At 40.9% G+C, this 27,531-nt stretch overlaps 1 protein-coding gene across 8 annotated transcripts in view; it reads right to left on the minus strand.

Annotated features, from left to right (window-relative positions):
* Positions 1 to 323: 323 nt before the first annotated feature.
* EXOC2 (exocyst complex component 2) overlaps positions 324 to 27,531 on the minus strand; it is a 204,800-nt gene continuing 177,592 nt past the window's right edge. For 5 of the 8 annotated variants that reach the window (XM_008972895.4, XM_063605111.1, XM_055113126.2 and 2 more), the window contains 6 exons: positions 14,844 to 14,899; positions 12,553 to 12,675; positions 6,298 to 6,359; positions 4,159 to 4,218; positions 1,813 to 1,943; positions 324 to 1,581 (listed from right to left, as the gene is read on the minus strand). In XM_008972895.4, the coding sequence (XP_008971143.4) occupies positions 1,850 to 1,943; positions 4,159 to 4,218; positions 6,298 to 6,359; positions 12,553 to 12,675; positions 14,844 to 14,899 (395 nt within the window). In that variant the 3' untranslated portion in view covers positions 324 to 1,581; positions 1,813 to 1,849. Of the gene's footprint in view, positions 1,944 to 4,158; positions 4,219 to 6,297; positions 6,360 to 12,552; positions 12,676 to 14,843; positions 14,900 to 27,531 lie in introns of all 8 variants that reach the window. The other 3 variants (XM_003805568.5, XM_063605110.1, XM_008972887.4) reach the window with 1 other exon arrangement.

The raw sequence follows: 27,531 nt of genomic DNA on the forward strand, positions 1-27,531 counted from the left end.
TGCTACTTACTGCCTTGCAGTCTTACGGAAGTCACCAACCTCTCTCTAAGCCCTGATTCCTTCCTCTGCTAAATGGACGTGGCGGTAAGCTAGCCCACATGTATCATAAGGCTGTTGTGAGGATTCAGCGAGGCACTTCATGGTGTGCCTCGCACATGGTAAGTCCCCAGCAAACAGAATTAGCAGGACCTGACAGATGGTTTCTGACAATGTGTTTACCAATACAGGGTTAACCAGAATGTAAGTATTTTGAGTGTTAACAGTAGAAATATGAAAATGTTGAAATAAAGACCCTTAGGGAAAAATGTCAAGTAAATTACAACTTACATTAAAGGCAGATTCTTTATTGGCTGAATGTGCTGTAGTAGATATTTAAAATAACACAAACATTCATGATTGCAGTTTTTAAACTTAGCTCACAGTTGAGTTAGACACAACACTTAACATACTTAGGAAAGACAATTCTTAACAGCTTTATCAAGCACATTTGTGAAAGATTAAACTTTCATTTCCAGTTAAGATGATGTCCCCCCATACACCAAATGAACCAACACATTTATTTATTTTAAATAATGGAAACTGTACATGGCTACACTGTGCTCTAAAATTACTTGCATTAATGAGGACATTAATTTTAGCATTTAAAAAAAGAGATTTAAAAATAACCATAGAAAAATTTGAAAACCCTGACAAGCCGACTACAAAGAGAATTCCTCTCTGAAAATTTTCAGATGCGACGGTATGAGGGAGTTGGGTGGGCCGCTGACTCTGAGAGAAGTCCCGGTGACCTGAACCTATTCCAGTGAAGCCAGTCAGCAGTGAATGTGGGGCAAGTGCATGCGGCTGGTCTACAGCTCCCACTGCCTGGTGACCAAGGAGCATCCTGAAGTTTCAGAGAAGAGACTGTGTGACAGCAGCATCGTTCCAGCTACTGAGCAAGATCCTTCAGCAGGTAAGAAGTGGCAGAGAAGTCACCTGCTGAAGGAGCGGGCAGGGAGTTGGCCGTCCACGCGGAGCCTGGCCTTTCCTTTAGGGGACCCTGAAGTCTGTGACTGCCCCGCCAACACCTGTGAGTGTAACACAGTGCCCGTTACACATTCACACTCCATCACAGATAACACACAGGGCCTCAGGGACTGCAACACATGCATGTGAAGTGACGCACGACAAATTAAGAGTGAGTGAGTGAGAATGAAAGCTCATGCTTAGCCCTGTGAAAAATAAAAATCAGATAGCAAAATGCAAAGTTAAATCACAGACACCTGGACCACAAATAATCTACCCCAGTTGTAATATGTATTTTAATGGAGACCACAAATTTTTCCAAAAACCTGCTTGAATTAGAAAACTTAAGGCCATTTATATGAAATAAGGGTTTTAAGCACAGCTGTACAGTTTAGGACAGTAAGAGCTCCAAAGATGTCTACATAGCTTTCCAAATCTCTTATCAGTCAGTCTCTCCGTGTGTCGTGGGAGCTGCCTGCGCTTCCGTGAACGGGACACTGAGAAATGCTTCAATATGTGCCACGCCATTCCAGAAAACTCCCTGCAGAAGCAGCTCTTCCTGCAGCACTCAATCTTCTGCTGAGATGCAAAATATATTTTAAAATGTATTTTAAAGTCATACAGGATCTGATCTAGTAAGAATGGCAAAACAAATACTTTCTGGGCATTTCAAATGAGGTCATTTTAGTTGAAATGTATACCAACAATTTTCGAAGTCAGAGGAAGAAAAAAGAGAAAAATGGCAAACCCAATGTTTAATACACCATAATACCTTTAGGGTACTTAGAGAGTGAACAGTCTTATTACGTGTTATTTTCCTGGACTTCTTTTATGTGGCAGATATTTATGTTTTCATCATGGTTGAAGAAGCTGCTTGGAAACAGGTGAGCTGCAAGTGCATGCTACTCTTGAACTTGTTCAGGAGCTCTTCCAGTAACCTGTAGGACGGAGACACTTGTTTTACAGGCTGACAGGTGGGGCGACCTAGCAACGCAAGAAAACACCAGGGGAGCCAGTGCCCGGCTCTGCCTGGGCTTGCTGTGTGGAGAAGGCAGCTGAAAAGTTCTATCTATGGTCCTTAACTCAGCAAAAGAAACACATCAATCAAAGAAGTTGATCAAATAGGATATACTGATATACATATTTATGTTTGTACAGAAACATCTCCTTCCTATCCCCTCCCAAGATTAATTAGATTCCTCCCTAATACAGACTGATGTTTGGGCCTATTCTTTTTTAGAAATTCAACTCTAAAATAATTTACGCACCTTCAAATTCATTTTGTTAGATGGTTCTATGAACGCTGGCAAAGCCATACCGGAGTGTAACAGGCTACAGCACGTGGCATGGCTGCACCCTTTCCCCAGCTGCCCCTCTAGTCAGCCTCTTCCCTAACCCCATCTCCCAGCAGCCACTGCTGACTTTCCCTTCCTCTCATTTTGTATTAACAGGTATTAGAGAGAGGGGAGCGAAAGCAGTGAGTTAACCACCAGGGGAAGCAGGGTTAGTGCTAATTCCACTAGGCAAATCGCTTTGCTACCTGATATCGCAATCTGTTTCCCCAACTGATTTGATATAGTCATCTAATTTTTTTTCTTTTTTTCAGATGGAGTTTTGCCCTTGTCACCCAGGCTGGAGTGCAGTGGCGCGATTTCAGCTCACTGCAACCTCCACCTCCCAGATTCAAGCAATTCTCCTGCCTCAACCTCCTGAGTAGCTGAAACTACAGGTGCCCGCCACCACACCCGGCTAATTTTTGTATTTTTAGTAGAGACGGGGTTTTACCATGTTGGCCAGGATGGTCTTGATTTCCTGAAGTCGTGATCCGCCCACCTCAGACTCCCAAAGTGCTGGGATTACAGGCATGAGCCACCATGCCCGGCCCTAGTCATCTAATTTTAAAGCTAGAAAGGATCTTAGAGTTTTCCTGGTTTGGATGCAGCAACCAAGAGCTGGGTTTAACAGTACTGAGGTCAAGAGATTATTTCACGGTTTAACAATGTTCAATATTAGAATGCTATCCCCGCAGCAAATCTAAAATATAGTCCTGACCTGGGGCTATTTCAGGGTGTGTATTGTTCTTGACACACTACCTTTTGAGCCCTGTTCCACATATGAAACGTAGCAGTGACTGTTTCAATCTTTTATCATATTTATTTTAAAGAAATGAACAGGGTTTGGAACCAATTCAAATAGAGGCTGGAAGTTAGAGAAGCAGCGAGAAAAAGGAAGAAAGGGCTGATTGTGCAGGCACTGTCTGCACAGCTGCCATGCGCCCACGTGGGATGCGTGCGGGGCGGGGCGGCGATGCCCCCGGGGACTGATGGTGGAAGGGCTGGTCTGCCGCCTGCTCTGTGCGTCGATGCCATGTGACAGCTTCCCCCCATGGCCCACCCTATGTGATCTCTCTGCCCTGAGTCTGCACTGCATTCATGGTGCCAGCATTTCAGTCAGTGCACCACATGTGCCTGGCTACGGGCCCGGCAGCCACGTGCAGGGGGGGGTGGTGAAGGAATGAAGACTGCCTCAGCTCGGGGGAGCCTGGGCATTTATGAAATTTACCTGGCCTAGATTTTCTCTTAGGTCCGTTTCCTGTTCTATGAGTAGTAAAGTTTAAATTCAGGTTGAGATCATCAGTGTGGTCTAATGAAATATATATGTATATATAAAACTTTATTATGCCATATGTGCACATCTACTTTCATAACGTTTTGTATTTTATAGAACACAAAATAAATACTACTGAATTACTCAAAGATTAAAAAAAAAATCACTGACTCCTGCATTTTACTATGCTGTCTTCTTTTTTCCATTACTTCTTATGTATGCTACTAATACAGTTTACTGAATAAGTCATAGATAGCTTTCTTAAGACCTTTTCTATACCAGTCACTTGAAACGACAGCCAACTTCTAAATTCTCCTAAACCCGGAAGAAAGGTCTTACCTTATTCTGTCACTCAGAAGACATGCAAGTTACAGGTGACGAGATGTACCTACTAACGCTATTAAGTAGGTACATCTGCTTATTCTGATTCTCATTTGGATTCTGCTCTTCCTAGAATCCAAATCATTATTTTTAAAAGGTATTTTAGGAAACAAAACCTTGTTGAGCACATTCAACTGGCTCCTAAGAACAGCACACAGGACTTACTTTTTATCTGCTCCACTGGAAAGCTGGGGCAGGGCTTCCAAAGCCTGCTTAAAACTTGACCTGGAACACAAACAGCCACGCTGAAGTTGAAGCCTTGCACAGGAGAACTGCTGACAAATTCTTAAGCATCCCTTAATTATTGAGAAGCCAATAAAAGCCAGTGAAGCAAGGAAATATGAGAAAAAGTAAAAGTGAAAAACAATAGAAAAAGTAAAAGTAAAAGCGAAGGTGTAGCTACCAGGTGGAGGCTTTGTAGCAACAGGGTCAGAAAAACTCAAATAGGAAATGAAACGCTACTTGAAAAGCTAAAGGAAAAACATCTTCGAAAGGATGCTAGTGATAGAGGAGAGCTTAATGTGAACATGTTTAATTTAAAAGGAGTCTTTTCAAAACAAACAACTGGAGATAGTCCAGTTACTCTAAGAAATGGGGATGACCTTTTGAAAGATGACACAGTGGGGTGTTTACAGTATTTGGCCTGCACAGGGCCTGATCTACAGCCAATGTCTTATAATAATTAGTCTACTTAAAACTTGTAGAAAAATGGAGAGCTATATAGATGCTTTAAAAATTCAACGTAAGTTCTTTACATGAAGGTAAAAGGAAAGAATTTTAAAAAGAAAACTTTGGGATGTTTAGCTTTTACAAGGAGAAAGTATTAGAAAAATTACCAAACCAAATGAAAAGCATCATAGGGGAGACTGTGTGGTAATTAACTTGTACCATTCACAAAGGAACAGTTCTTTTATCTCTCTTATGATTGGTTAAGGTGAAGAAATAATGTAATTCTTGACTTTAGGGGGTCGTTGCTTTTATATTGTAAAAACATGCTCAATCTACCAGGAAATACGTTTTTGAGCAATATTCCTCAAATCAGGGGCAAGTGTCACAGCAACAGAGAGACTGAAAAGTTCCAACAGAGTCATAAAACCCGGTGCTGGGCATCTCCAGCTGCTCCCGGGAGGGCGCGGTGGGGTGTGGGACGGGTGGCTTGGCGCACTCCCCACATTCAGCGGGCTCTTTCCTGGTGTGGAAGCCACTGCCGCTACCTCCACCGTCAGCTTGTTTCTTATGAACCTCTTTTTGATTAATTGAAAGAAATGTGATGTAATTGTTTTGACAGTATGACAATAATGATAAACATACTACATATTATTGGCAGGGTACTGAAAATTAAAAAGTGATTTGGCACATTTTCTCATTTAACACCCTCAAAAGCTTGCCTAGAATATTTTAAACTTCCTCTATAGATGAGTACCTTATACTCTAAAACCAAGTCAGCAGGAAGAGAGTAGGCATTTGCATGAAGTGTGCACACATCCAACATGGGCTGGGTGCTTTCCATCCTGTTAGCATGTTGTGCAGACAAACGATGGCTGGGAAAAGGTGTGGCTAAACGGTGAACATGGGGCCCGCTAAAAATGGCTGCTGGTGAGCTGTGACCGACGGGAATGAAAGGCTAACTTCATTTGTTAGGAAAAAATGGAAAAAGTATTTTCAGTTGCAAAGCTGACAGTAAGAATGATAGCAAGCCATGTTATCAGATGCTGGAAATGAGTGAGTAAGCATATTACAGTGTCCTCAAACATTTCATTTGCATACTACTTGGCTTCTCAGGCACATCAACACTATAACCCAGTATTTCCTAGGTAATGTTGCCCACGTAGTAAACAATTTTGCACAGACAAACAGTAGTTCTGCTTCACTTCACCTACTGATATTTCAATGGTAGGAAATCCTGACTTTCATTCAAAACAGCTAAAAATTATCAAATTTCCACTACAAAATTTTGCAGAGAAACCACAAGGCTTCCTCTTACACTGATATTTACAGCACTTGAGCTGTCCTTCAGAGTCTGCTATGAACAGACTAAGACTCAGTTCTCATCCTCTTTTGCTTTAAGAAGTATGTCATACTCTGCTGTATTATAAGACTAAGATTTGTCAGTAGTAAATGAAAAAATTATATTAAACCCCTTTCATTTACATTGTGTTACAAAGTGGCCTTGACATAAACTTTATCACATCACAAATTCATGAGCATGTGCTCTGATCAGTCATCTTTACAGAGGACAGAATTGACTAGTAAGACAACCTTTATTTTTAATAGAGCACTCAACTAAAGAACACTGCCACTTACTTGCTTTCGGGTGTCAGGTAAACAGCCACAGTGTCCCTCAAAGCACAGATTTCAAGTCTCGCCTGAAAATGAGAAAAAGACAAAGTGACAACAGGAAAATTTATATTATCCAATATAAACAAGTACTAAGGTGAAGGGTCTCCAGCCTGCTCATCATAGGATGGGGTTGGCGTAATACCACCATGGTGACCGCCAGTCATGAGTAGAGTTTCTAAAACAGGCCGAAGAAATTTGCTACCACAAAATGTTCGTTGACTGAAAATTAACTTGTAGTCAAGGATGACTGTGTGAGGGCAGGGAACTAGATATCTCACTATGAAAAGTACAAACTGTGTCATGATTTTCCAGCCATCTGTATTTACTCTCTAACCACTAATTTTTCTTTTAGTCTTGCAAGAGGAAAGACACTTTGAAACACTGCCCTGAAAGGGCCCGTGTCCCACAGAGGTAAGGATGTGGCTTGGCATGCTTCCTGACACCTATGCCCTTGCAGGCACACTGCCTTAATCTCAAAACCTAAACTCTGCTCTATGGATTCAATGCAATCTCTATTAAAATCACAGCTGCTTTTTTTTTCCTTAATGGAAACTGGCAAGCTGATTGTAAAATTCATAACGAAATGCAAGGCACTCAGAACAGCCAAAACAATCTTAGAGTAACACATTTAGAGGTCTCAGACTTTCTGACTTCAGCCATACTCCAAAGCTAAAATATATTTAAATATTGTATACCCTCATATTTATGATCAACTGCTAATCAACAAGGGTGCGAAGACCACTCAGTGGGGGAAGAACAGTCTCTTCAACAAATGGTGCTAGGGCAACTGGATATCCACATGCAGAAGAATGAAGTTGAATCCTTTCCTTAACACAAAAATTAACACGGATCACAGATCTAAATGTAAGAAAATTATGAAACTATCAGAAGAAACCCAGTGTAAATCTTTGTGACCTTAGGCTAGGAAACCCTTCTTAGAAATCATGCCGAAAGTATGAACAACAAAACAGATAAAGTGGACTTCACCAAAATTAAAAATCCAGTGCTACAAAAGACACCATCCAGAATGTGAAAGGACGACCCACAGAATGAGGTATCACTTCACACCCACTAGGATGGCTATAATCAATAAGAGAGACAATAACAAATACTGGTGAGGATGTAGAGACATTGGAACCCTCAAAAATTGCTGGTAGGAATGTCTGCCACTTTGGAGAACCGTCTGGCAGTTCCTCAGAAGATTAAGTATAGAGTAACCACATGACCTAGCAATTCCGCTCCTTGGTATGCACGCACGAGACATGAAAACAGATGTCCACACAAGAACTTGTATAGGAGTGTTCACAGAAGCATTCTGCATATTAATCAAAGGTGGGAAAAACACAAATGCCCATCAACTGATGAATGGATAAATAAAATGTGGCATATTTAAAGTGGAATATTATATGTAAAAAGAAGCGAGGCACTGGCCTATGTCACAACATGGATGAACCCTGAAACATTACGCTACATGAAAGAAGCCAGTCACAAAGGGTCATATTTTCATGTTTCCATTTATATGAAATTTTCAGAGTAGACAAATCATAGAGATAGAAAGCCAATTGGTAGTTGTCTGTAGGGGGAAAGAGGGTGGTTTGGGAGGCAAATGATTAGACTTAATGGGTCAGGGGTTTCTTTTGGGATGAAATGTTCTAAAATTGATTATGGTGATGACTGGTCAGCTCTTTGAATATACTAAAAATCATTGAATTGCATATTCTTTTTCTATTGTAGACAGATCGTATGCTATGTGAAATATTTCATAAAAGTTTTAAGAAAAAAGTTAAGCTTTCACTTCTACGCAAGCATGAATAAGTGTGATCTGACATACAAGTCAGTTTCCTGGGAGCTCCAGCAGACCCACTGATGATGATAACTTGATGTTCTGAAGTAGGTGCCCACAGTGAGTGGGACACACAGGAGAACATTTAAAAGAAATATCCCTTATTCTCAAGGAGTGGACAAAACATAAAACAATGACAAAAGACACAGCCAGCTCTTCACAGTTTACTAGAAATTCTGTAAGCCATCTAGATCAAAGCAGATATATATGACACAGGATATTCAGTGACCTTTTTCTGTTTGGAAGGCAATTGTTTGGTTTCATTTTTTCAGTCCCTTAGAAGCCTGAAAAACAGTATATAACTAGAAAGTTACAAATGCTAGAAAGTATGACAATTTCTGTCTCTATTTTGTTTATATTCTAGTATAGGTAAAAACAGACCTACCAGGAAAAAAGGTAGAACTTTCAGCTGACCATTTTAGGAGAAAGATTAAATTACTACAAAACCAATCTTCTGGTAGAAATTTTATTCAATCAAGGTGATAGAGTGTTTTAATTAACCTGTAAGTTATGCCAATTATAAAAACTGTGGTTAGCTATATAATACCTACAAAACTGTAATCCAGAAAACATCATGCTAAAAGATCTGCCAAAATCACCAAACTGTCACTCCCCTTTTCACCAAGCTCTCAGGACAGTTCTGGAGTTTGGCACCTAATTGCCTATCAAAGGTTAACCTGCTATCCCCCTCTTAGAGTTATGGCCTCAAGGAAGGAAGCTCTCAAAGTCATTCTCAGTGGGAGAGTGAAGCGGGAGTTTAGACTCACGACCTTTTTCAAAATACACATGTCTGTCCAGGCCCGAGGAGGTCTCAAAAACTGGAGGCTGGAACAGTTTGATGGCCAGTAGTTTCTGGACATGTGTATGTGAAAAAATTTTCCAGCTAATTCTGAGATCACTTCCCAACCTCTCCCTGCTGGTTTTGAGAGTGGTTTAGCCATCAGATAAACGGATTACGGAGGTAATGTGTAGAGAGGGTAGATGCCTGTTAAAATTCTAAGACTGCTAAGGCCCACAGTAGCCACTGCGACTGCCTGTTCATTCATCTGTAGTATTACACAGTTTATACTACTCATCTCCTGTGATGGAACTATTATAATAACCATGACCTTTCAACTTAAACTATAATATCAAAGATCTGATACATCAATTTTCAGAGAAAACTGGTGGCAAATGGAAACACAGCAGAAGCTTTTGCAACAGATTCTCCCCTAACCAAATTAACAAGTGCTCTCTGCTCTTTTTCTTTCCCAAATATGTATTTTGAAAAAATTTCAAATGTATGGAGGCTCTGAAAGAACTTTACAGTGAATGCCTGTTTACCCACAGGCTCTCCCAGTAACACAGCCTCACATGACCACATGGCTTCCATCCGTCACTCAGTCCTGTAGTTCTGATCCACTTCAGTGTGCATATCATTAACTACAGTGGACTATTTGCACCCGTTTTTTTTTTATAGTTAGAATGTACATACTACACAACAGACAAATCTCGAAGTGTGGCATTTGATGAGTTTTGACTGATGTATACACCTGTGATGGAAACCCAGATCACAATACAGAACCAGCACCCTGTGACGATCCCTAAGGCCCCACCCTAGGAACCCCCACCACCCACAGGAAGCCACTGTTCTGAGTTTCTCATCACAGTTAGTTTTATTTGTTCTAGAACTTCATGTAAATGAAAACTATACAGTATACGTATATGTCTGTGTAAGGATTCCTTCATTCCGCATAATGCTCCTGGGATTCACTGCGCTGTATCAGTAATTTATTCTCTTTAATGTGGAATAGTATTTGACTGTATGAACATATTAGTTTATTTACTGTATTGATGGACACCTGGGTTTTCAGTTTTTGATTATGAATAAAATTGACTACGAACATTCTTATTTTTTTGAGAAAGGGTGTCACTCTGTTGCCCAGTCTGGATGCAGTAGCACGATCACAGTTCACTGCAGCCTTGACTTCCTGGGCTCAAGCAAGCCTCCCACCTTAGCCTCCCAAACAGCTGGGACCACAGGCACACAGCACCACACTTGGATAATTAAAACAATTTTTTTTTTTTTGTAGAGACAAGGTGTTACTATGTTGCCCAGGCTCCTCTCGAACCCATGGTGAACATTTTTTTTTTTTTTTTTTTTTTGAGACGGAGTCTCGCTCTTTTGCCCAGGCCAGACTGCAGTGGCATGATCTCGGCTCACTGCAAGCTCCGCCTCCCGGGTTCGCGCCATTCTCCTGCCTCAGCCTCCAGAGTAGCTGGGACTACGGGCACCCGCCACCGCGCCCGGCTAATTTTTTGTATTTTTAGTAGAGATGGGTTTCACCGTGTTAGCCAGGATGGTCTCGATCTCCCGACCTTGTGATCCGCCCACCTCAGCCTCCCAGAGTGCTGGGATTACAGGTGTGAGCCACCGCGCCTGGCCTGAACATTCTTATAAATATGTTTTGTGTCTCGAACCCATGGTGAACATTCTTACAAATATGTTTTGTAGCATTTATACAACATATACGAAACTGAAAATACGTTTTCAGTTCTCTTGCTTAAATAACTAGGATCGGAATAGCTGGGTCATAGGGTACGTATGTGTATGTTTAGCTTGAGAAGAAAGTGCAGGAGCTCTTCCCTAAGTAGTTGCTACATCGCGTCCTCGACGACGTGTGAGAGCTCTAGTTCCATCACATTCTTGCCGACGTCTGCTAGAGTCAGTCTTTAATTTTTATCCTGATGGATGTGTGATGGCATCGCATTGTAGTGTTAATTTTCATTTCCCTGCTAACTAACGATGTTGTTCATCCTTTCATGTGGCTGATGGGTCATTCTTACACTTTTGAAAATCTAATTACGTGCATGCTGGATATTGAGACATTGTCCCACGGGTTGAGAGCTCCGCTTGCTTTTTTCCCCCAATTATCCTTATTTCTGTTGTTCATACTGGATAATTTCTATTGGTTTACAAGTTAACTGACTTTTTAAAAATTCTATTATTATCATCTAGTAGATTTTTAAAAATTCATCTACTGTGTTTTTCCATTCCAGAAATTCCATTTAGTTCCTGTTTTAGGGTTTCTATTTCTCCGCCGAGATTTCCCACCTACTGATTTATGAGGAGCACAGTTTCCTTCACATCATCTGATGCCGCTGGGTTAAAATCCTTGTCTGCTAATTCCAATACCTGGGTCATCTTAAGGGTGGCTTCAGGTGATCATGTTTTGTATTAGGAATAAGTCATGTTTTCCCAGTTATTTGTGCATTTCAATTAAATTTGAATTCAATTAAATTTGCATCCCGGACATTGTGAATGTTATGCTGTGGAGACTCTGGATTCTGTAATATATCTCTAAGGACTGCTGATTTTTTATTTGTTTGTTTTAGCAAGCAGTTAACTTATTTGGACTCTAATAACTCTTGGCTCTTGGGCAGCATCCAATTCTTACTTCAGTTCTTCTAGCCTTCGCTGGGCTGGCTGGAGTGGAGTCTGACCATGCATATGGAGAGACTCCTCTATGGGATACCTCTCTCACCTAGCCGTAGTGGTGGCTGCTCCAAAGCCTGTTTTTCGAGCCAGAAAGCACGTTTTGTCTTGGAGTTTTAGGCACTCCTGGACCCGGCTTTAGGTTAAAATCCATAAGAAATAAGAAATTCATGCGGGTGCCATTTCCTCTAGAATCTGCCCACCAATGGTCGTTCTCTGGTGTCTTCAGGGATTTTTTCAAAATTTAAAAAAAAAATTTATTTTTTGATATTTAAGTTTACAGTTGTTATTTGTGGCGGGCTGGCCTGATAGGAGCTTCCTCAGCCATGGCTGGAAGAAGAAGGGCACTGCTTTTTGAAACTCACTGCCACGCTGCCAGCCATCACATGAGGAGCTCCCAGGCAGAAGCGCACGCTTCCATCTGCAGGCACGCCTAGCAACTACCAGCTGGTTATGTGCATGCCAAAGTCAACTGGTGTTTACAGCAGTTATAATTATGTAATTTAAACAAAAGAGACAGTTATTTGTTGTTTCTATGCAAACTGCACTGAATGCTTTCAAAAGACTTATTAAAAGCAAGTTGTTAAAAATTTCCTGCGGAATGGAATGTCATGAAGATAGTTGGAAAATAAAAATAAAAATCACAAAACTTTTGAAGGATTCTGCATTCAGATAATTTGGCAGAAGTCTTTAAGATCTTGCTCTACTGTAAAGAAACAGAAACTCTGAAACTTGTAGACAATGCTTCATGGGTATGGCTTATGCAAGAAAGAATATGAACTTCTTCAATCAGTAGATCCATTAAAAGAAGCCTGTCATATCATAAGATTGATGACTAAAAACATTTTATATGCTTTAAATAACAACAGAAGTTCAATATGAAATTGAATGATTTTGTTACCTGTAAAGCTCCATTTTTGCTGAAGGATGAAACACACTGCATCAGTCGACTGAGCTCTTCAGAAACTGCTTCTATCACCTTGGATAGTACCCGAGGGACCAGTTCTTTGGAAATGGTGAACACCTGGTTTGAAATAGGAAGACATGGTGCTTTGTGGGGCTTTTTGACTTGAATTTGTTAAAGACAAAGTAACATTCAAAACAAAACAAAAGAAAATCAATAGGACTTCTAAGTCATTTTTAAAAGGCCAAAATTATAAATGAAAGGAAGATACAGACTTATATTTAAATTCTATTGACTGATTAACAACAAAAATTCTCTTAAAAATACAATATTGGCAAATATAATTTTGAAAGGCATTACTGATGTTGACAAAATAAAAACTGTTTTGAACATTTCTTTTGCCTCTTGCCCCTTTCACTGGAAAGAAACATCTCTAAAGAAGAAATTAGAGAAATAAGAACATACTGGGTCAATATTTTACCACAATTTAAAAAAATATTGTGTCAGACTCTCCTTAAACTCTGACAAACACCATTTCATATGGGGTACCCCATTCTGTATTGGAGAACAAGCCCCCCCCCACAATTTTACACATACTGTACTAAATATGTATTTCATTTTATTTGACTTACATTATTTTCAAACCTTAAAGTTTGAGACTTTCAAACTGAGAGTTACTGTCTTTGGAGATTTACTGAAACATCTGACTCTGCTGATTCATAAATGACAGTAAATCATATTTTCTTTTTAAGCTTTTCCTTTTTTCAGATTGAGCCACTAGCATTAAATATTTGAATTAACTCAAACATAACTTGAGTGTCCAAGGAAATTTTTGGCAATTTAAGATTATGTAGCAAATAGCAAATACTATGAATGAAATTCTCCTTTCAGTCATTATAAGCCCATGGCAATTGATAATAGACATTAATAAAAGCTGCCTCACTAGGAATCAGCACCATCACTACAATTTCCGCAGATCTCACAGTTCTGCCCACCTACCGAAGAAATGCTTGCAACAACTGCACCTAAATTTGCACTTTGGGCTCAAATTCTATAGGATGCTACCATAACAAAAACAGAATTTTTATATTTTTTATAAGATCACAATTAAAAATATTGCTCCTTATAAAAAGATCTATGTGGTGACTTCCTGCCTGAGTTAAATCATATAAAAACTCTATTGTTAGAGATGAATTTGTATGTTTCCCTTTCATAAGAACTGGAAACTGTAACGTTCTATAGTTTTCTTTCTGCTCTTGGTGCTTCAAACTTCTAGCCAAATTTAGGAACCAGGTAGTGTTATCTTTGTCTTCCCTGGTCATATTTGGGTTTCACTCTTAATTAACCATGTTTTTTCAGTTTACCTTGATGGCCTCAGATACTTTTGGATGCAGCAGGCGGCATAAACCTAAAAACACCCTTCTTGGATGCTTGTCGCCCAAGAGGCACCTGGGCAACAGTGGAAACGACTGAATGGTAGCCTCTTTGATCTGCCCCACTTTATCTGGTCCCCCATTAGTCTGTGAGCCACAGCCACTCTCAAAGTGTTGGCAAAGCAGTGAGTAACAAATCCTGAAATGACTGAATGAAAACAGGCAGCCATAGGTCATGGTGGTAGCTCTGGTCTCTTCTTTCAATGTTCCTCAGAAGAGTCCTCCTAACCAGGATGTTCACTGAGGATGTTAACACAAAGCTTAAGATGAAAGCGTGTCAAGTGAGAGCAAGTTTTCGCATGGCCCAGAAGCAGCAATACTGTCTGCATGACCCTAAGTCAACCACGGACAGGAAACCACGCATCTGTTCCAGTGTCGGCCTGCCCCGAGTCTCTTTCTAAGCAGTGTCTGCCTTTCTGGAATCCCAGCCACTGCTACAGGAATCAGATACCAGTGCTTATTTGTACACAGGCTAAAAAGAGGTTAATTCATTTTCCCAGATAAGGGATTTACTATTCTTTGAAGGATAAACATCCTTGCAATCTATCTTCACCTTTCAAATATTAATGAATTTAGCTGGAATTATCAAAGAAAACATACAACTTCAGAGAAAGACTCACAGTTAAACACACACACACACACACACACACACACACACACACACACACACACACACACACAGAGACAGAGAGAGACAGAGACAGTGCGAGCAAGAGCTGAACTGTATCTTATTTATACCCAAGACACATTCTGAGGGAAAAAAAAAGACCATCATAAAAATAATCAAATTTACATCTTTCTTTTTTCTTTTTTTTGGTTATCCATATCTCTTAGGAACATCTAATGATACCTTACCTCTGCATGCACGGCAATTATATTCACCAGTGCTTCTTTTAAATAGTTTCTGACACCTGAAATTGAAATAAAGGAGAGAAAGAAGGCATTAATAATAACACAAGCTCCCCTCCCCTGCTGGCAGGCTGTACCCCATGCTTTAGAGTTTTCTGAGGAGAAACAGAAAGTAACACCACCACTATTTCCTTTTGAGAATCAAATGGTGAAAGGAGTATTTCCATACAGGTCAAAAAGAAAAAAAAAGAAATGAGAAGTTTTCTTTTATTGTTTTTCATTTCTGTCACTGTTTATGTTCTCTATAACTGGCTCTCAGTCGGCCTCAAAATGAAAATTTAAGAATGTTCTTCAGTTTCTTCACGCACACACACACAGAGAATATATACAGATAAGTATCTATATATACTGTAAAACATATATACACACTGTAAAACATATACGGTAAAACATAGATACTGTAAAACATACACACACAGTATAAGCAGTAACAGACAAAATACAGAGGGTGTTTAACAATGCTTATAAAATGCACATTAAATATCAATTATAGCATCTTACTGCCAAAGGTGAAAGTCAAGTTATTGAGCAGAAGGACCATTTTTGTCTTAAGGAATCACTTTTAGGAGAAACTTCTTATAAAACTGAATTTGATTCTGTAAGCAAGTTAAAGGCTGGACAAAATAAAACATCAGATTTTAGGTACAAGTTCAATGAGCCTCGCTTTGCTCAAAAGCAGAAACACACAGGATTTAAGAATGTGGGGTCTGAGGTCTGACTATTGGGGACCAAACCCCAGTTTCGACAGCTGCTAGTTGTGACTTTTGGCAAGAAGGCTGTGAGCCTCAGTTTTCTCATCTGTCACAGGAGAATAATAATTGTCCCACCCTTGGGGGGCTGCAGTGAGGATGAAAGGGGATGCATGCCATAGGTCCTGGCATTCACAGCGTTCACTAAGAGCTTTCATTATCATCATTTTGCAGGAAAAAAACCCCATAAAAACAAAATACTGTTTTATTGTGTTTCCAAAACAATTCCTTTCCCTTGAAGTGGGAGATTCCAGATGCCTTCTAGAGCTGCACACACTGAGAACATCTCCTCTAAAGAACAGGGAAAACGCTGCACTGTAAAAGCACAGATGTTCCCAGTAAAAACATTAAGGAAAATACTCTCCCAGCGTCTCATCCACGCTACTGGTTAGTTGGGAAAGTTGAGATAGAGATCAAGAACTATAATCAACCTTTTGAACGGGCATTTGCATATTCCAAATATAGAACTAGGTTTTGATTGTGTCACACACTACGGTATACAAATAAGCACACGGTTTTTCTTTTGAGGAGCCAATTTCATATACAGATCAATATCAAGGGCATAGATATATATCGAGATATATATAGAGACATATAGATATACATATCTATATATATCTATATATCTATAGGCTCCTCAAAAGATATATATATAATATATATCTCTATATATCTATATATAAAAGATATATATATTATATATATCTATATATAAAAGATCTATCTATCTATCTACCTATCTATATTGGCTCCTCAAAAGAAAAACAGTGTGCTTATTAAGTCTATTTTGCTGAGATGGCTGAGTGAAGAGTAATTCAATATAATCCAGAAATTAATGGATTCTTCCTGAGAAAAAGGATAATTGCAAGGTAAGAAGTCTTATCTAGGAGGCAGGAGAGAAGAACAGAAAGAGCCTGTTGGAAGTGAAAGTGAAATAAACGAACTTGTCTGGAGACCAGAGAGGCTTTCTTCCTGCAGGAGGAAAGCCACACCCCCCGGTGTCCCCGGACTGCTCCCGCTGCTGTGGGGGCTCTGGGGCCTGGCCTGCGCTGCCCATACCCTCTGGGCAGCCCCACCCAGGGGCGGAGATCCACATGCTCAGGTCTGGTCTCTAAGCCGCACGCCATGGAGGACCAGCTCATGTAGACGCACAGGTAACATACATACTTACTGAAAATCGAAGCACAATAGTAAGCTGCTATTTTCGATGCTCTAAGGAACAGAATAAAAAATTCACAGCCTCTGCCCTCAGTGAGAACCGGCGTCCTGTCAACACTCCTGCAAGAACAAGTGTCAGGATTTGGGGCTCTAACGATGTGCTACGGTGCAAGGATGACTGGAAATGCGAGGGCAGTTTTTAACTTTTGAAATTCCTCAATGTAAAAGAAAAGAGTGGGGCCAGAGTGCTGACTAAAAAGCAGAAAATTAGACTTAGAGTGAAGCCAGGCGGTGTCACATGCTCAGTGACAGCCTGCTGTGAACTCAACTCCCACTCGGACCCCGACATCATAAACACTTCCTGGCAAGAACCCACCCGCCTAAGCATTACTAATAAGACACCCCGTAAAAGAGGTGAAGTGTAAACTGCTCAATGCAATTCTGAAGACAAAGCTATGAATGGGAAGAATAAAGGCACAGGACCCTTTGAACCAAAAGAACCATATTTTTGTGGGCAGAAAATTTGGAAAAAAAAAAAATCAAGCTTCCTATTTTGGGTCGAGCACAGGTTTCACATGGATAATATAAGGAGCTCAAAGACGTAACCTTGGACAAGAAAGAACTTTTGTATTTCTAGATTTTATCTTTTTGAATGAAAAAAAGGAAATAATTGCCTTCTTTCCCCTCACACAAAAAAACGAAATAACTGCTTCATACAAATAACTGGTAATGTTGGAAAAAGAGAAGGGAAAAATGTGTGGTCCTGTGTGGACAGGAAGTGGTGCCGCTAGTCAAACCACACATCAGGCCAGTGAGGTTCAAAGACGCAGCATTCAACTGGATGCATCGGAAAGGGCGGGAGTGAGGCGGAGCTCTGCGAGCTGCCATCATAACCTCCCAGTGCAGTGCCTGTGCTGGTATTATAATTTTTGGTAACAAAAACTTTCATATAAAAATAAATCATTGATGGTCTCTCTCCAAAAAGCTAATCGCTGAATTAAATACAGGAGCAAGTACTTTTTTTTTTATTACCGATTGGGCTGAAATTGTTCATTCTAAGGGAATGGCTAGAAGTTCTCATTCATTCAACTAACATAAATTTATTGAGATCCTACTACATGGAGGATGCCACTAGGCACATGGCAGAGGTGCTCAAGGCATATGGTGCTCCAAGTAGAACACGTATACATCTCCAGTATATGTAAGACCCCAAAGTGCTTAGTTATTACAAGTTTGACCTGCCAATATATGCAGGATGGTCATATGAAAGAATTTCATGTTGTAAAAAACATCTTTGCCCCATTTACCCTGATGTGGTATTACGCATTTGCCCTGATGATGTGGTATTTATTTATTACGCATTTGCAAGCCTGTATCAAAATCTCTCTTGTAACCGCTAAGTGTATACACCTACTATGAACCCACAAAAACTAAACATAAAAAAATTTATTCTTCAATTTAAAATAATTTGTTATATGTTTGGTTGCTATATTTATTTTGTGAAGTCCTTAAACGGTTAAAGAATAGTACTGGATAGGAACAGAGGAAGGGCAAAGGGCCTAGAGACCAGATAGTGTCCGTGTCTGGGAAACCGGTACGATCTCTGTGGTCTTCCTGGTTCAGAATTTCGCTTCCTTTCTCTCTTCACTCCGGCCACAGCTGGGTACTGGCCTAGGGAGAGACCAGCCGAGCAGCACGCCCGCACCCTTGCCTTCCTCCTCAGCCTGTCCCAGGGGCTCTTGGGTCCGAGTAAGACTTTTACTCCCATAAAGCACTCACTTCCAATTGCTTGTTTTCTGTTTCAAAATGTTATCCAAAATCTGTCTGTGGGAGGATGTCAGCTCTTTCAAACACCTGTGTCCAAAGAAGCCCGTGTTGGGACAGGCGCTGGGGTGGCCTGGCTCGTTGGCTCCATGCGGCTCTGATGGCCAACACCGTTGGCAAGCAGTAGCCATGTGCTTTCCCGACTGGGCAGAGGAAGGTGCTGGGAGCCAGGGCAAAGGCATGGACATCCAAACACTGAGAGGAGACCCAGACCAGGCAGGGGCTGGGACGGTGACGTAGGGCTCGCCTGTGGCCTCGCAGTCTCTTCCTTAAATGGGAGGTCAGATGGAGAAGGTGAGGCAGAGGCCGTCAGAGAGGGGCTCCGTGTGCATCCGTTACGGAAGCGGCTGAGGCCTCGCGGTGACGGCAGAACAACGTGTGGGATGAGTTTCAAAGGACCTCAGTTGTGGCTCCTGGCGGCAGGACCAGAATCTGATTTTTGGTGACAGAACTTTTTTCAAAGGGCCAGTGACGGTGACAGAGGGGCCATGCTGCAATTATTTCTGGTGGTGTCTGTCCTCCTCCCATTGAATTTCATTCCAATGTCACTATTAATAACGTTAGTGCTTGATAATTCCTTTTAAGTTTATTGAGGTGACAGAAAGAACACTTGAGATGGAATTTCCTGGCTAACTCTACACCAATCGTATCACCTTCCACAACTCAGCTTATCTTTCAGACAACTGCCTACTCTGCGAAACAGACAGATCACGAGACCCATTTTGCTAACGAAGCTGTTACTAAAATGCCACGTGTGTGCAATTCCCCCATTCTTCCAACACGTGCTGTGTATCTATCATGTGCTGGGCATCAACAGGTGGTGATATAAGAAAGTGGGCAAAACAGACAGGACCCCCCACCCTAAGAGAGCTTACAGGTCAGTGGGGAGGAGCATCTTGCCAATTCTAAAGTAGTACACATATTTCAGGTGTTAATTTAAAATTAAAGACATAACAGTTGACTAAAAAGCATAATGACTAGAAACAGCACACTGATTTCTCTTTCTGAAATGCAAGGTATTAAGTTTGGACAATGGTCCTGCCATGACTGTCTTTAGCTGCTGCAGATCCTGGCTGTACATTAATTCTTTTGAGTGGTACAAGGAATGGCTAACAGTTGAGTTTGCATATAGGAACACAACAACGGCAGAAAAAAAAAACATGAATACAACATGAAATATGGCTGTGATGTGCTAGAACTGGAAACGTTTGTCCTTGACAGTACTCCTCATTTTGCTGGTTTCATACATAGTCCTTGGAAGTTAGAATTTCCGTTCAACTCTTGCCATACTTTGCACTGGTGTTGAGAATGGCTCAATGTCAAATGCCGGCGATGGCTGGGGAAGACTTTGCTTCTGTGGCGACATCTGAGCCGTGGCCGGAGCGAAGAGGATCGGGGGACACAGACAGAATTAGACTGGGCCTCAGACACTCATTACTGAGCTGGGGGCAAGTTTCTGGACTGCTCTGACTTGTAGCTTTCTCCTTTGTAAAACAGAGACAACATTTAAGTGGAATAACGTTTTTAAGAGGCTAGGGAGGCGTCCGCCAGACAGCAGGCAGCCAACAAACGGGAGGTGTTAGGCCGGCCCCGCCCCACCCCACTCTGCATTCCCAGGTGCTGCCTGGATCCACCGTTGTCCTCCCAGGCACTGTGTCCCCGGTCCCACTGGGGCAGCTCTGCAGTCCTTTGTGTGATCACTCAGTGAACAGCTGTCTCCCCTACTGGACCGTACACTCCACGGCACAGGGATCATCTGCCATTCTCCTTCTCATCGTAGCCTCAGCTCCCATCACAGAGGTTGGCACACAGATGGCACAGGATGTTCAAAAATATCCATGAATGACAAACAAAGGAAGGCAAAGACCATGTCTGTCTTGCTCAGTACTAAGTTCTGAAGACTTATGCAGTTGATAAGTGAATGAATGAGGGAATAAACACATCAGAGAAAAACCTAAATATATGTAGAATTCTATAATGCTCAAGTCAGAATATATCTGCGTCATCTACTAAAAGTAAGTGCCTCGGCATACATGGAAAGAAGGTATTCCTTGGGAAAGCATACAATCTCTCGCTTCTCACAAAGACAGTCCTTTTGAGCATCGGGATCCATTTGAAAAATATAGTTTGAATAAAGTAAGTACAGTAGTATAGAATATTGCTGAGGCTTAATCTATTTGCTTTCCAAAATATGCTTTATTTTTCCAGCAATATACTGAAATAATGTCATTAGGTATTTGTTGAATGCTCCGCACCTGCTGGATATTAGGAAGATGTCCAGGTGTATCAGGAGGGAGTGAACAAGTAAGTGTGCAAGGAAACCTAAGTTTCAGTTTGTGCTCCAACAACAGTGGGCCATACAATGCCAAATTTATGGTGCACACAATATTAGGGAGGGATCATCAGTGTGGACAGTGTGCCAAGAAAAATACAAGGCAAACGGATTTGCTCCTTGGAGTTAAAGGCTACATTATTCTGCTGCAGTAATAAGTACTGTTTTTAAAAAGGTTCCCCTTCAATAAACCCCCACAACTTTCCATGTTATTTAAGCGAGGGAATGAGAAACAGTTTCTAAGCATTTACAACATGTATCTCCTCCACTGTCTGAATATGAAATTAGAATGTGTCATGATATTTGACAAAAAGTGTCCCCACCCACACAGTATCAACCTAGACTACCACTTAGCAATTAATCTAGTAGCCCAGTGTGGAAATTCCCCATGGAGAAAACAAGGCTCATCTCTACTGAGCAAGAACTTGTAGGCTGTTTCCTGTAAGCCAGCCGGTGTAACCCAGCATATTCTCCAGCAACGAAGATCTTGTTTTCATGCATCAAAATAGTAGAGCAGCCTTCTTTCTTGGTATATTTGTCAGTTTCCTCTTTTAATCATATAGGAAGGTCACTTGATTTTGGAACAGGCAAACTGGCACACTATTAAAAATACTTCCCGAGTGTCCATTATTATTACATGCAGGACACTTTTCCAGGGGCTGGGGATATAGCAGGGACTACACACACACACACACACACACACACACACACACACACACGAAGTGACCCCCCCCACACACACACACAGCAGGGACCACGCACACACACACACACACACACACACACACACACACACACAGAGTGCTCCTGCACTCCCAGGGATTGCACTCTAGTAGGGACACACCCAGGTTTAATACGACAAATGACCATCTTGCACATGGGAGAGAAGAATCTTACACTGTCTTTAAACAGTGCAAGAAAGCAAATGCATGAAATACAACTGTTCAGGCAAACAGCAAAGCTTACATGAGAAAGAGAGGGCTTTTGCTTGATGAGAATCATTCATGAAGAAATGATGCCCTTTGCATGTGGGTGCTCGTGTTCCTTTAGTGCTGATCTCATGGGAATAATGCCCAGCAGGACCTGATACCACATCATGCTCAGCGATGTACTGGAATGGGCTGGATTTAAATCTTAGCTGGAAAATCAGTTAATCTGAGCTTCTGATTTTCTTTATGGGAAAATGCTTTGTAAAATAAAAAGTGTTCTACAGGCAGACAGGATTCTTCTTCTTCTTAATAATTTGGAGAAACCTCATTAGAGAAGGCTGACATTAAAGAATAAAATATTGAACACTTTGGATTCACCAAGTCTTCGTCCTTAATTTTTTATTCAGAAAATTGAGTAATTAAATGCTCGTTGTAAAGAACACAGTTGCTCAATAAACTCCTCTTTCATCCTTCTTAGGAATAACCACTATTGACAGGTTAGTGTATGTTCTTCCAGATCTTTTCCTATGAATATGTTTTTTTCCTAAAAAATGAGATGTTACACATTCTCTTCTTGAAACTTGCTAAATTTCATTCTGTAATCTATAACAATTTTTTAATTGACTATACTTTTCAGAGCAGTTTGACTTTCACAGCAAAACTGAGCAGAAGGTGCCGAGATTTCACATATGCCGTCCCGCCCGCCACCACATACACACGGCCTCCCCAACTGTCAGCATCCCCACCAGAGGGGTGCATTTGTTACAGTCGAAAGACCTACACTGACATGTGTCATTATTACCCAAATTCCACAGTTTACATTAGGGTCAATTTTGGTGGTGTACATGTTATAGGTTTGGACAAATATATAACGACAGGTACCAACCGTTACGGTAACACACACAGTAGCTTCACTGCCCTAAAACTCCTCTGTGCTCCCTCCTTCCCCAGTAACCCCCGACAACCACTGATCTTTTTACTCTCTCCATAGTTTCTCCTTCCAGAGTGTCATATAGTTGGAATCACACAATATGCAGCCTTTTCAGTTTATCTTATTTCACTTAGTAACATGCATTTAAGGTTCCTTCCATGCCTTGCTCATTTCATCTTAGTGCCGAGTAATATTCATTTTCCGGATGGACCGTAACACATTTATTCACCCACTGAAGGATTACTTGGTTGCTTCCAAGTTTTGGCAATTATGAATAAGATTGCTACAAGCATTGGTGTGCAGGTTTTTGTGTGGATGTAACTTTTCCACTCCCTTGGCTAAATGCCAAGTGGTGCCAATCATGGATTCTATGGTAAGAGGATGTCTAGTTTCGTAAGAGGCTGCCAAACTGTCTTCCAAAGTGGCTGGGTAATTCTGTGGTCCCACCAGCAATGAAGGAGAGATCCTGGTGCTCCACATGCTCACCAGCAGTTGGTGTTTTCAGTGTTCTGGATTTTAGCCATTCTAACAGGTGTGCAATGGTATCTTACTGTTGTTTTAATTTGCAATCCCCTAATGACACACAATGTGGAACATCTTTTCCTATGCTTATTTTCCATCTGCATATTTACTTTGGTAAGTTGTCTGTGAAGGTCTTTGACTTAAGCAAACAACCTGTTTGCTCTTCAGTGCATACGTATCTACCTTATAATTTTTGATGGCTGCTTAGTATTCTAGCATGGATGTATCATAATCTATTTGACCATTCTCCTACTATGGGGCACTTATGTTGCCTTTTAATTTACTACCATAAATAATGCTGCAATAAACATAGATTCTTGGATTCTAATACAACAGTTTATGTAAGATATCTTCCCAGAAGTGGAACTGCTGAGTGCAAAGGTATTCAAGCTATTCAGTTTTCATGGATTCTGCCAACCTATCATGCAAAAGGCCACACAAAATTATACTCCTATTTCTTCATGCCTTTTTATCCTCAACTTGGATTCTCTGATTACTGTAATTAACAGTATCCCTAATATATGCTCCTCCTCAGCTATGATAGTCTATTTTAAAACATTCTTAACAGCTATTTGACAAAACTTTTCATGAAAATAAAATAAAATTTTAACACGAAAATTGAAGGAAATTTACTAGAAGTGACACAAGATTTACTCTGACTGTATAAAGAGTGTCTGAAAAGTGCTGGAGAGGAAGAACGTGTTGTAATTACAATAAACAACTGCTATGCCATCTTAACCTATACCAAGAATGCAAACTTTTCCATGAAGCATTTCCTGTCATAATTGGAAAGACGGCTCCTTTAAACACAGGCGGATTTCAAGGTACTCGGCCTAATGTTGTTTTGACGCATAACACTCTTCAGACAATACTATAAGAAATCAACCCTGGAAACTCTGGAGATACTACCTACTGTATAAACCACATTTCCTGTTTTTAACCCCTATGCCCCAAATCAGTTATCACTCCCAGTCTACTGGTAAAAATAGATTCAAAAATACTATAAATATCCCACAATGTACTTTTTTTTATTGTCAAAGTGAAACACTACTGAAAAAACTTTGGTGTATTTTTTTCAAGTGAATTATCTATTCAATTACACTCTGAACACACATTATCGAAATTACTGCCTAATTAAAAAAAAAAAAGATAACCAGAAACTGTATCACTATTAGTAGAACAGAGAGAAAGTCCTAACCATTCTGCAGCAAAATCAGCTCTTGTTGGACTAACAAAAGAGTTTTAAGTTCCCCTTCGTCAGGTTTTAGTGCCCTCATTTCCAAATTGATAAATGTCTTTTGCCCTAAAGTGGATTTTTTCAGTGACTATTTGAGGAAAGGACACCCTTCCTATGTAGCACATGAATGGGTACCTTCGCCCTCTCCTACTTTCTGTTTTCCATCCTAGGATTTTTTTTTTCATTGCTTTCATCAGTAGGATCTCTTATTGATCAGTGTGATCAATCTAAATAGGAAAACTCTTTCCTCGAGAAAAGAGAAAACATTGCCAACAGTGAAAATAACAGTGAAATGGTTACATGGTTTATTTTTTCCCATCTGTAAGAAAGACTTTATATTCAGAAGAGTTTAGATTCATAAACTTCATAGACAAACAGCTTTCAAGACTCAAATATACGCAAGTGGAAAAAACTCTCCCATCCCATTTCAAAATGTAAAGTCTGATGTGTAGAACAGACCATGAATTATCCTAAGATGTCACAGAACTCATTACACACTTAGCATAGAATACGTTTCACAAACTTGATACGCTGAATTTTAGACATAAAGGTAGAAAGTTAATTAACTTAATATAAACTGACAAACCATTTGTTTGCATTTAGTTTTTTGTCAGAAATTTTTTTTTCATTACAAGGAAACTTCAGTTAGAAAAGTGAAAGTGACAAGAAAACGGGATTCATTCTACACATGCAGACGAATGCGTTTGTTTTGTACTGTGAGGTGTTACTTCTGGACATACTACTTCATAAACAGGCCTGGGTTAACTGTTGATTTTCACAATTTCAAGAAGGTGTTTTGTTTCTGTTTTTAAAGATTTTAATGAGCTGAGATCAAAACCAATGACTGCTATGAGAGAAGCAGGTCTGGAAGCAGCTGGGGTCCTGGCCCCTATTTTCCTGCGTGGTCCCTGTGGCTAAACGAGTGAATGCTGGGAAGGGCTCCTGCCACAGCCTGGCACGCAAGATGGTGCAAAATGCCAGGCAGTACCGTGCCTGCTGCTGAGTGGGTCCTGCACCCCTTTGACTGCAGTCATTACCGTGGAGCACGGGAAAGAAGTAATAGGGTATAGCTCCTATTCTCAATATAGCGGGGGTCCATATGCAATTGAAGAAATAGCCGTAAAACCTTCCAAAAAGAAAACACCTTGAAATTAAAAACAATTTTGAGTCATAATAAAATGGAAGGCAAAAAAAAAAAATGAAAACCCAATTGCTAACTGGGATTTTAAAGTCCCATTTACAGAGTAAGAAATCCAGGTAGAAGTGCATACATTTAAGGAGACTAATTTTTGAATATGCCACACATCTGTTTAGATGGCTAAAACCAGAAAGCACTGGCCTTGCACCCTGTTGGGACTGACGACATTGAAGTGTGAGGCCAAGAGAGGGCTGCACGGGGGCATCTGGATTGAACCCAGCCCGAGCGGGGCAAGCCGCTCACCTGCAGGGGCCTGTGTTTCTAAAGCTGCAATGCCAGCTTAGAGTGCACTCCAAGGATGCCACCAATGAGGCCCACAGGCTCAGGGTAGCAAGGGCAGGAACAGCGCCTCGTTTCATAGACTTGTTTCTTTTTCTAAGAAAATCGCATTCAGATACTGAATTCCACGTTGCTTATTATTTCTCTTGAGATTTTATTAGCAATGACTCATCTGTTCTTCCATCTTCAGCATCAATGATCACTCGCATCACTCCACCACATCTGTTGCTTAGTGCCTGGTACACTGTTGTGCAGATGCTTTATCCAAAAATAAGTGCAACCCCTTTACTCTTCCTGGTATCTTTATTGTTCATTCACAGCTTTGCCATACTTGGAAACTCCCTCATGGGTCGGTGTTTGTCAGAAGGGCAAGGTGCATATACACACACAGTCTTCTTCCTTGGGGTTAAGCCACTGCCCTTTTGTCAGCAGGGGAGGGCCACCAGGCCATGGTCCTTGAGCTCCTTCTCAGCTCTGTTAACAGCACCTGGGACTGAGGAAGGCCCACAGTACTTTGCAAACTCAATTCCAGTTGGTCCACGAACAATACAGGTTTGAACCGCGTGGGTCCACCCATAGGTGGGTTTTCTCATGCCTCTGCTGCCCCTGACACAGCTAAACCAGCCCCGATCCTCCTCTTCCTCCTCAGCCTACTCAATGTAAAGACAACGAGGATGAAGACCTTTATGATGATCCACTTCCACTTCATGAGTAGTAAATGTATTTTCCTTTCTTATGATTTTCTTAATAGCATTTTCTTTTCTCTAGCTTACTTTAAGAATACAGAATATAGTATATACATAAAATATGTAACAGACTGTTTATGTTATTAATAAGTCATCTGGGCAACAGCAGGCTATTCCTAGTTAAATTCTGGGGGTAAACAAAGATTTCAGACTGTACAGCAGGTTGGCACCCCAACTATCTGTCGTACAGGGGTCTGCTGTATTTACAAACGTGAAGATACACAAAGCGACACTGTATTGTTAGCCCCGTGGTCTGACCCACAGGGGTCTGCTGTATTTACACTGAACATGAAGATACACAAAGCGACACTGTATTGTTAGCCCCGTGGTCTGACCCACAGGGGTCTGCTGTACTTACAAACATGAAGATACACAAAGCGACACTGTATTGTTAGCCCCGTGGTCTGACCCACAGGGGTCTGCTGTATTTACACTGAACATGAAGATACACAAAGCGACACCGTATTGTTAGCCCCGTGGTCTGACCCACAGGGGTCTGCTGTATTTACAAACATGAAGATACACAAAGCGACACCGTATTGTTAGCCCCGTGGTCTGACCCACAGGGGTCTGCTGTATTTACACTGAACATGAAGATACACAAAACGACACTGTATTGTTAGCCCCGTGGTCTGACCCATGCCCTGTACATGTTTCTTGGTAAGAGTGATAAAGTTAGAATTGGAGATGAAAAGTTGGGCCTAGTTCCCTTATTTGAGCAAGTTACAC

Source organism: Pan paniscus, chromosome 5, assembly GCF_029289425.2.
Source record: "Pan paniscus chromosome 5, NHGRI_mPanPan1-v2.0_pri, whole genome shotgun sequence".
Classification (NCBI taxonomy): Eukaryota; Metazoa; Chordata; class Mammalia; order Primates; family Hominidae; genus Pan; species Pan paniscus.